At 40.2% G+C, this 10,696-nt stretch overlaps 1 protein-coding gene across 3 annotated transcripts; it reads left to right on the top strand.

Annotated features, from left to right (window-relative positions):
- The first annotated feature begins 4,169 nt into the window (after positions 1-4,169).
- On the top strand, positions 4,170-10,687 carry LOC131681742 (uncharacterized). 3 transcript variants are annotated; one of them, XM_058962732.1, is made up of 4 exons: positions 4,170-4,285; positions 4,354-4,651; positions 4,716-5,006; positions 9,872-10,687. In XM_058962732.1, the coding sequence occupies exons 2-4, from the start codon at positions 4,523-4,525 to the stop codon at positions 10,685-10,687; spliced, it is 1,236 nt and encodes a 411-aa protein (XP_058818715.1). In that variant the 5' UTR covers positions 4,170-4,285; positions 4,354-4,522. The 3 variants fall into 3 exon arrangements, with proteins under 3 accessions (XP_058818715.1, XP_058818716.1, XP_058818714.1); XM_058962733.1 differs by having other exon boundaries at positions 4,170-4,651; positions 4,716-4,997; XM_058962731.1 differs by having other exon boundaries at positions 4,170-4,651.
- Positions 10,688-10,696: the final 9 nt, after the last annotated feature.

The raw sequence follows: 10,696 nt of genomic DNA, 5'->3' as shown, positions 1-10,696 counted from the left end.
TTTTTAATCCAAAAATTTTCGATTCATTGTAACGAACTTTTGTTGAAAATTTTGAACACCCTAAACTTTGATTTTATTGTCAACACAGGTTTTTTTATAGCAAAGATATTTTTTTAGGGGAACCGAACCGTTCAAATACACCACAATACATTTTTCTTCAATAATTTTCTTACTTTTTTATTTCAGTTGATCCCTTCATCTGGGAGAGTGTTCACCGCAAGCCTTTGCAAAAAAAATCGCTTCAGGGGCGACAATTTTCAATATTTGTTTTAATACAAGATGTTTTTATTTTCTTCGATAGTACTACCAACAAATTTCCTTTCGTTTTTTAAAACAAAATTCACTTGAAACCATTTTTAAAATCCAAACGTAGCACACTTTTCTTTCTAAATTTTGTATATAACACCTTAATATAATGGTGACAACCTTTTGTTTGAGGGGGTATATACTCAGATAAAAAAATAACTCTCATTTCTTGTCTAAATGGTTCCGTATCTATGGAAAGTTTGTAGAGGAACTTATTGTGAGAAACTTTTTCGAAGGTGCAAAATGCTTCGCTTTTAGGAGTGAAAAGTTATAGAGCGAAACAGAATTACATATCGAGATATCCCCTTAAAAAGAGTTTTTTGTTATAGAGGCTTTAACCTTAAGGTCATTCGCTACTTTTGGAAAAATCTCTATGTGCGGGGTCGGGAGTCGAGCCTAGGTATGCTGCGTACAAGGCAATCGGTTTACCGACTGCGCTATGCCCATCCCCACAGTTTTTGTGATGTTTCGAAAAGTTGTAGATTCTTCAAAACCCATTTTGTACGGAACATTCAAACTAGTTATCTTTTCTCTTTAAGGCTTCATGACTGTTTTTGTATTTTTTTACTCTAAATTTAAGAGGCTACAAATTTCAGAGTAGCAGGTAGTAGCAAGAAAACTTATTATCTGTTTATTTAGCAATATATACCCTATCGATACATGTATAACTCATTGATGGATCTAAAGGGATACTTAGACAAACTTCGGATAAAATGTTTTTTGTGGTCATTCCTTAGTTTGATGAATTGGCCTGTGTTAAACCAACGAGGACCAAGCGGCATTTTATGGTACATGCTCTAAAACGCTGTCGCATCCAACATAGCACTAGCAACTTAACTTGCTATGTTAATGGTAAGTTACCTAAAAATACACTTTAACATGAAAATTACTAGAAAAAAAAAGTTCAGTTCGGTTGGCTTAACGCGAGCCAATTGCACTCCTACTTTTTATGCATATCGCTGTGATATATTTATTTACTTAATTGATCATACCCAATTCATCCGACTTAAAAAATTTCAATTAAAAAAAAGAACTAAAATATTTAAAAAATCTATTATCATTTTTGGTGTCCTACTTTTATGTAGTGGATCGAATGTAATTGGTATAATAAATCAATGGAATACCACACTACAGAAATCTAAATTAGCAACAGCGCAACTATGGGTACATATGCTTATTCAATGGATCAAATGGTTTTAAACAGAAAAAAAAGTTTAGTTCTATTTTGTTATTTTTGTTATGAAATATAAACTAACGCTTCGTTTGGCAAATTAATACAAGAATAATTAATAATACAAAAACTGAATGTAATGTATTCGAAGTTTTTCTAATTATGCCTTTAGATCCCCCTATGATAAAGTGACCAGACTTGCCGGATTAGGCGGGTCAGTCCCGGATTTCAAGATCTTGTCCCGCATGGTAAACCGTCGCGGAAAGTGTGTTACCAAAATGCTAATTTTTATTAAAAAATACCCATATTCATATTTTACAAAACACTCATAAAAGTTTTGAGTCGTGCTGCCTAATCACCAATCTACGTGAGAAACGTGCAAAATTAGCTAATTTATTTCGTTTGCCATGATCCTTTTTCGACTTCTAACATGAGCCATTCTTACGAAAAGTTTCTCAGTCTTAAACAAATTGTGTGAATGTTTTGGAAAAGCACGTCCCCTATTCGTTCTGAAACATCTGGTCACTTACTCTATGAGTTATACATTAGACTGGTTAAATTTTTGACTTTTAGCTCCACCAGGTTCTACTGATTCCTTTTAGGACTCTTAGTAATTGGTGCCGATCGGTTGTGTCTACGGACCCTCCAAAAATTTCAAAGTTTATATGGAAATTAGTATGGAAAACCGGTGAACATAAAAAATAAATTTTTAAAAAAATCGCCTCATCAATCAATTCATAAGAACACCATATGATTCTAAAGATATTTATCTACTGAACACATTCGTGGAACATTGCAAGTTGGTAAAAATTCGCTGAGAAAAGTTGTTAACTAAAGAAGCAGCATGACTTCAAAACAAGTGGATTTTATTATTAATCATAGCAACCCTGTTTGAATAGCTCCATCGTTATATACAATAAAGGCGCTGAATCCAAGAGGGTGAATGTTTTGACGTTTCTTTGAAAAATGAGTGAAGCCAACATAAGCTGGCTTCCTGGCTCGGCTAGTTGCCAAATATGACAGCGAAAACGCTTTAAGCAACGTTCACATCGCTACAAGTCAATGTTGTTAACTCAACCTGAAACTTATCGAATGCAAACAAACTTCATTTCGATGTGCTTAACCGGTACTCAGGTGATAAAAGCGTTCGGATTTTGTGGAGAAGAAGCGATGCAAGAGAAAGCGTGATTTCTCATAGGGACCATCCATAAATGACGTAGCATTATATGGGGGAGGGGGGAATTTTGTATTTTGTGATGATGTGTGTCGACAGGGGGGGGGGGGGCTTCCCATGCTACATAGCTTTTTTAAAGGGGAATAACTATCATAGTCTTTTATTTTTTTTTAATTTTGTGGTGACAAGGGGTGTAGAGTTACCGTCAAGGTACGTAATTACCAGGGAGGGGGTTGGTATTTAGAAGTTTGTGACCAAATGCTACGATGGGGGAGGGGGGTGTTAAAAATCGCTCAAAAAATGCAACGTCATTTATGGATGGTCCCATATATTGTTAATAATTACTTGTTTTGAATCCAACTTTTGAACAATGCTGTACAGTTCATGTCAACAGACCTTGAACATTTCAAACGTAGCTAGCGCTACTGGCATTTGGTGGCAGCTTCAGGCAACAAACAGTTTTCACTGGGCTGGCTGGATCCCTCTGGATAAAGACTCGCCAACTCTATCTTATTTTTATTTTTTATCAGTAAGTGTCATTCCAATCGAGTACGAGACCTGTCAAAAGCCCTCAATCCGAAGAAAATCGCTTCGAATCCTTCTGGAACGAGGGCCATCGACTGCTCTCGTGCTCGATTGGAATGACACTGACAGATAAATGGTAAACAAACGATTGACGTGTCGAGTCTTTATCGAGAGGGATTCAGTTTCGTTAATATACAAGTGTGAACTATAGTCTTGTCTATAGACTTGCCACCCACCGCTCGCGTATGGCAGATGCAGCTTATTCAAACAGGGTTGCTATGATTAATAATAAAAACCACTTGTTTTGAAGTAACTTGCTGCTTCTTTAGGTAATAACTTTACTCAGCGAATTTTCATATACTTATAATATTACCCGAATATGTTCAGTAGAAGAATACCTTTAGAAATATACAGTGTTCTGATTAATTGATTGATGAGGTGATCTTTTAAGATTTTGTTCTCAATGTTAACCGATTGTCCATACTATTTTCCATATAAACTTTGAAATTTTTGGAGGGTCCGTAGACACAAGCGATCGGTACCAAAATTTGCACAATTACTAAGGGCCATTACAGGAATCAGTAGAGCTTGGTGGAGCTAAAAGTCAAAAAATGAACCAGTCTATTATACATGCATCGATAGGTGAAGTAAAGAGATAGCGAGTTGGAATGTTCCGCAAAAAGTTTGGTTTCTGAAACGTCTACTAGTTCATCAAACCTAACCTGTGGGGGGATCCCTAATAAAAAAAAATATACACAAGCTTTAACCCATATAGTCCAACGATTCCACATATTGTATGGATGATACCCTGAACAGGTCGTTAGGCTCTTGGATCATTAGATGTTTATTAGGGATTCCATACATGTGCAAAGTTCCATCAGAATCGGAAATAGTACGGAATGGTCTCGTTTCGTTTTAGCGTGGAATATCTTATTGCAGTATTGTGTCGACCGCTTGCTAATTTATAATTATCTCTATCTAATTGATCAACAGCTACCTAATGTACAGTACTGCATAACACGCAACAATTGCTACACTACACTCGCAACCTGGTGATTTATGTACTAACCAGCATTTCATTGCTTGGCACTTTCTCACCATATAAAGTGGTGAGCACATGTCCTGTTAGTCTTCAGTAAACTGTACAAATCGACCTCAGTGTATTTACTGTACATAGCAACGTCATACTACAGCGACCGGGTGAGCAAACAAAATCCAACCTCTGCGAATCAGACCGAACAGTAGTTAATCAAGCAACATGAAGTGACAATAATCAATATCAGCAATGGATTGATTTGGTTCCACTTAGTGTACAAAGAGGTGTTAGCAACATGTGAACCCTTGACATGGGATGCTCTTCCTCAAGTACTGCAGTCGAAGACACGCCTCATGTGAATACCCCCGTGAAACGCGGCACCAGGAAGCTCGTTGGATTGCCGGAGGAAACATTTGAACTGGAGGATACGGTACCAAAGGTGAGTTTTATACACTTGTTATACGTGATTTTATTGTTTATTAGTTGTATTACTATAATATCAGGCATCTGAAACCGTCTCCGAAGCATATCACCGACTGGATGAGGAAATATGTAAAATTGAAAGCACATGTGCAGGTCCTCGGCTTTTGACAGCGGAAGCTTGGATTGATCATTTAGCAACAACATTCAAGCAAACCCATATCAGTAGCACGATGCTTCAGCGCGAAAACAAATTTGCGATGGATGTGACTGTCGTCGAAATTCCCAACGGAATTCCTGTACTTTCCAGTCCATCCGAATCGGGTGTGGAGGTTTCCGACCGTAGCCGCGATGATACGGCTAAGGTTCGTCATGTATGTATTATTTTTCTTGACTGTTTTATGTAGAGCTCCCTAGGTAGAGTCTGGACAAGAGAATTACATTAGATAAATTGGCAACTAGTGCCCGCAAAGAAGAAATTTTGGCATCGCTTTAAAATGGTCAAGCTCTTAATCCTTTCATGCCCAACTTTTTTCTAGTGCATGTAGGATTTAAAAACTATTTTTCCTTGAAAACGGCGAGGTCAAGAAATATGAAGTCATTTTTCATAAAGATAGTTGTTTCCTTCGCAGTGCTGTAAGCTGCTCAATTTTTACCTTCCAATGCTCAATACAATTCTCCTAGAACATTTACAATAGTCCACTAGCGTGGAAAACGTAGCCAAAGGCACTTTAAATTGATAAGTTTTATCGGTTTTCAATAATATTGCAATATAACGAAGATATATGAAAAATTTATTTTGGTGATGGTGTTTTCAGGGTTTGAACCCATTTCAAACATCAATGACCATAGGAGTATTATGCGCTTTTGGTTTGCTCGGGATTTTGGAACAAAAATCATCATTTTGACAAATGCGGGACACTTTCCGGGACGTTTCACCATGCGGGTCAAGACCTTGAAATCCGGAACTGTCCCCACTAATCCGGGACGTCTGGTCACTTGGCTTGGTGGGCCGGGGGGTGGTTTTGACGAAAATCGTTGATTGTTCGAAAATGCTTCAATATAAGTAAATTTGATAAAATATTGAAAGTTCAGAAACAAAAACAGTTCAGTAATTACCATTCCAAATGAGATAAAATATATAACTTTCTTTTATAAAATGTTATAAAATCAAAGAATGTACACTTTTATAGTGGAATATAATATGTTCGACAACTTTTTTACGGTTCATTCGTTTTCGAGTGCTCTGTCGAGACAGAAGTGTTTTATTGCCAGTTCGCCCAGTTTATATCGACAAAGAATAGTGCTAATCCACGTGAAAGGTTATCTTGCGCACTCTCCGCCTCGTCGAGGTTTAAGTATTTTTTCCTTGTTGTGTTTCTGTTTCTGAGTACCGTTAGCCGGTCAGTGACCAGTGAACCAGTGTTCTTCTAGTAAGCCGTCTGGATACTGTTACATACACAAGTTAAGTATTAGTTTACGTTTCCCCTTCTTGGTACACTTACTAACGTGCACTGGACAAAAGGCCCGTGCAAAAATGATTTCCCCTGACGACGGCTCATCTCAAGGTGAGATGGACGTCGAAACAAAATAGGCTCCCCGGCTCAAAGTATATTCAAGCTCGGCCACCGGGCCATTCGTGATCTTCTGTCGGACCGAAGATAAAAAGTGTTTGAATCAGTTGCAGATTTCTCGAGTTCTGACGGATCGGTATTCGGCCGTGACTGAAATATCGAAAATTCGCCCTGATAAGCTTCAGGTGGTTGTTAACAGTTTAAATCAGGCAAATGATACTGCTGGCTACGGGCACTTTACGAAGGAGTACAGGGTTGAAGTTAGTAGGGTCGTTTCCGATTCGAGTCTGAGTTGGGAGGACCAGTTGAAATATGGGACTGGCTGTTTCAAAGACCCCATGCTTAAGCCAGTGAAGATACTGGAGTGTAAACGTTTGCATTCAGCATCAGTTGCAGCTGACGGGAAGAAAATATACGTCAACTCAGACTCTTATCGGGTGACCCTCGCCTGTTCTGCTCTACCTAACTACCTCCTCTTTGACAAGGTTCGTCTACCTGTTTTCCTCTTTGTGCCGCGGGTCATGAACTGTACTAATTGCAAACAATTAGGACACACAGCCTCCCATTGTAGCAATAAGGTTGTGGGAAATGCGGTGGGAATCATGCGGATGATTTCTGTGGAAGGGATGTCGAAAAGTGTCTCTACTGTGGGGGAAACCCACATGATCTCCCTTCATGTCCCGCGTACAAACAGCGCGAGGAGAACCTTAAGCGTTCCCTTCAGGGACGCTCTAATCGATCTTTTCCAGAAATGCTTAAGATAGCTACGCCACATCTTGACAAGCTTTCTCCCCGCATCCTGCAGTGGCTAATTCATCGAACGAGGTCACGGATTTAATCACTGTTCTACAGTCGAATTGCAGAAGCATTATCCCGAAAATCGATTCCTTTAAAATCTTACTAAATAATTTGAAATGCGACGCATTTGCACTATGCGAGACTCGTCTTACTTCAGAAATAGACCTACACTTTCACGATTTTAATATTATTCGCTTGGATCGAGAAGGCTCTTACGGAGGAGTACTTTTGGGGATCAAAAAGTGCTATTGTCGCTTGCCAAACCAGAATTAAAGGCAAAGACCTTTGCATTGCTTCCACCTACATCCCCCCTAGAGCCTTAGTTAGCCACCGACGCCTTTGCGATATTGCGGAATTCCTCCCCGCACCGAGGCTAGTTTTAGGTGACTCCAACTCCCATGGTACGGCATGGGTTGCCTACATGACGATAATCGATCTACCTCAATTCATGAGCTTTGCGACAACTTCAATATGGCCATTTTGAACACGGGTGAAATGACACGGATTCCTACTGCTCCAGCGCGCCCGAGCCCCTTAGATTTGTCCCTCTGCTCGACATCGCTGCGGTTAGATTGCATGTGGAAAGTAGTCTCTGATCCCAACGGCAGCAACCATTTGCCAATCGTAGTTACTGTTGCTAACGGTTCAGGGCCACTGAATTCAATCAATGTTTCATATGACCTCACATTAAATATTAGTTGGAAGAGCTACGCGTCCGCGATATCCGGCTAAATCGTGTCCACACAAGAGTGGGACAAAGAGTGCTCAGACGTGTACGCAGAGAAGGCCACCGCGTATAAAACCTTCCGGGACAACGGGCTACCCGCAAGTTATCGACAGTACGCGATGTTGGGAACGCGAATGAAGAGTTTGATGATAGCCAAAAAACGTAGCAACTGGCGCTGGTTCGTTCACGGGCCAACGAAAGAAACATCGATGAGCACTCTTTGGGGAATGTTCAAACCGTTGGATAATATATTTCGCCAAGAAGGTTTGTTCGGATTCCACCCCGGCTCAGAAGATCTATCGCGCCGCGTCCCCTCGCGATAACGCGAACGAAACACCGTTTTCGATGGTGGAGTTCTCACTTGCTCTCTTATCATGTAACAATAAAGCCTATGGGCCAGACAGAATCATATTCTCATTGTTTTAAGGAATCTGTCAGACTCTGCCACGAGATAATTGTGGAATTTATTTAATATGTTTCTTGAGGGTAACATTGTCCCTCATGACTAGAGACAAGCGAAGGTCCATCCGACCACAACTCGCACCGACCGATTGCAATGCTGTCCTGTATCTGAAAGTTGTTAGAGAATGATCTTGGTTGGCCTCGACAATATGCTCGAAGCAAATGGTTTACTGTCAGATGCACAATTTGGCTTTCGCAAAGGCAAAGGGACGAACAATTGTCTTGCGTTGCTCTCAACAGAAGTTCAAATGGCCTATGCTAGCAAAGAGCAGATGGCATCAGTTTCCTTGGATATGAAGGGGGCTTTTAATTATGTTTCTATCAAAATTCTTTCAGAGAAACTGCATCAACATGGTTTTTCACCGACTCTGAACAACTTTTTGCTAAACTTCGTGTCTGAAAATCACATGCATTTTTCGCATGGTGATCTATCGACATCACCAATAAGCTGTATGTCTTAGCTTCCTTCTCTACAACTTTTACGTGAATGACATTGACGAATGTCTTGTCAATTTCTGCACACTAAGGCAGCTTGCGGTCCGCAAGTTGCGGATGATAATGTGGTCTCTGCTTTGGGTAGCATGCACTCGACTCACACGATGAGTCGCTGAGTGCTGGCGGGCGTTCTTCAGCTGAAAAATCGATTTTGGGACCTCTTATATGAAGTGCGCATCCGATGCGATATCTTGAACGCGTTAGTATTGCAAATTTCGAGAGGCTTGTCGAGCTCAATTCATGACATGCCAGATCTCAACTATGAGGTTGCCTACAGGCCCGAGAAAGATCACCCAATGTCACGGTTCGCGATATACTGGGAAGCTGCAATCTCCTCCACATGTCCCTCATATAAAACCATCAATATACAGATTTAAGTGCTCCTTTTATGTTTCTTATCAATCTCACAAGTGTCCACTTCCGCCTGTATCGCACACCCACGATGGTTTGTTACGACTCCAAGGCGACACAAAACATTACTATCGAATGAGCCAACAAACACGAGATCTAGAGCACAAACATCACATGCGCAACTCGAAGTGTTGCCGATCCACATCTAAGTCGTAGTACGAAATCGTCTGGAGGAACCCCTGCCGGCTCAAGCAGGACCACCCGGCATTCCAGTACTTTATTCTTCTGTCTCTTTTAGTTTTAACTATTATATTACATAATCTATTTGAAAATGTCCAACTGTACTGCTCATAAAAATAGCTCCAATTAATCTCTTTGAATCTTTACAAAATCAATCACACCTTATAGTTATTCCTAGTTTTAAGATGGATGTAGAATTTTCCCCGTAGTTAATAATTATTTGCAAAAATGTCAAACCGTATTACTTCTTTTCTTTTCCGAACTACTATAATTATCATAAATAATAATTTGAAAATTTCCCATGAAACGTTATTTCAAATCTAATGATACCATTGAATATCATTGGATTTCAAACAACATGTCCGAAGTTTAGTCACGACACTCAGGTTATGTCACAGACATTACCCACCCATCTAGTTTATTTTTTTATTTCGACTTTGGTCGCGTGAAACCCTCAAAATATTTATGTGCCACTGCAAGTGATCATAGAAAAAAATCTTAAAATAACTATAATGTCTTTCTTTCTTTCTTTCTTTCTTTCTCTCTCTATCTCTCTCTATCTCTCTCTCTCTCTCTCTTTATCTCTCCACAGTTGGCGTTGAAGCTAGATGTTGCTCTGGATCCAGTGAAAGCGGCTCGGCACGAAGAATTCATCGCTCGGATTTCCCGTGCTGCGATGGCTCTCGAAGCAGGAAGTTTTCAAACCGACATGGTTGACATTTCCCGAAGACGGGCCCAAAATCTACGTCGAACTTTTGCGCAACTTAAGGCACTATATGCAGAGCTAGACTATCTGATAGCTTCTGCAAACAATGGCTCATACAGTTCGCTGAACGAGCAGCGTTTGGACGGAGAGCTGGAATCAGCGAGGGAGATCCGTGATCGATTGGGTGGTGTATGTGAACAGTGGCGGACGGCAGCTTCAATGATACGAGCTTCGGCAAACGGGATGTTACAATCGGTAGAATTTTGGAATCTTGTTGGAAGTTCGAAAGATGCTGCCGAAAAGATTTCCCTAGCATTGGATAGTAGAACGGCTTGTCATGGAGCTTTAATAGCGATGGAGGCGGCTCAGGATGCGCTTCCACAAGTAGAGATTCCTTTCGTTACAGTGAGACAACAATCTGCCTTGAAGCACGGGCTTATTTATATGTTAACTGATATGGCTAACCCGGCGCGATATAGACACACTAAACATGTGCTGGAAGGATTTCTAAAAAACGTTGAGATGTCGGTTCGCTGGGTTCACGACACTTATAGTGATACATTGAAGAAAGATCTCCTTGAGGCAGACCAATCGGTGCTTTCGATTGCTAAACAACTGAGGGAAATAAGAACCAACTACCTAAGACAACGATTGGGGTCCAAAGTTTACGTGCGGCCTGCTTTAAGACAGGTTGAATTTTAACTCGTATAT

Source organism: Topomyia yanbarensis, chromosome 2 (assembly GCF_030247195.1).
Source record: "Topomyia yanbarensis strain Yona2022 chromosome 2, ASM3024719v1, whole genome shotgun sequence".
Lineage (NCBI taxonomy): Eukaryota > Metazoa > Arthropoda > Insecta > Diptera > Culicidae > Topomyia > Topomyia yanbarensis.
The sequence above is the reverse complement of the archived record's forward strand: the minus strand, read 5'-3'. Positions and strand labels throughout refer to the sequence as shown.

Excerpts from the sequence above, each read along its gene's own strand:
- LOC131681742 (XM_058962732.1), top strand. The coding sequence starts at position 4,523 with ATGGGATGCTCTTCCTCAAGTACTGCAGTCGAAGACACGCCTCATGTG. Across the intron at positions 4,652-4,715 it reads TGGAGGATACGGTACCAAAG|GCATCTGAAACCGTCTCCGA; the intron begins GTGAGTTTTATA and ends CTATAATATCAG. Across the intron at positions 5,007-9,871 it reads ATACGGCTAAGGTTCGTCAT|TTGGCGTTGAAGCTAGATGT; the intron begins GTATGTATTATT and ends ATCTCTCCACAG.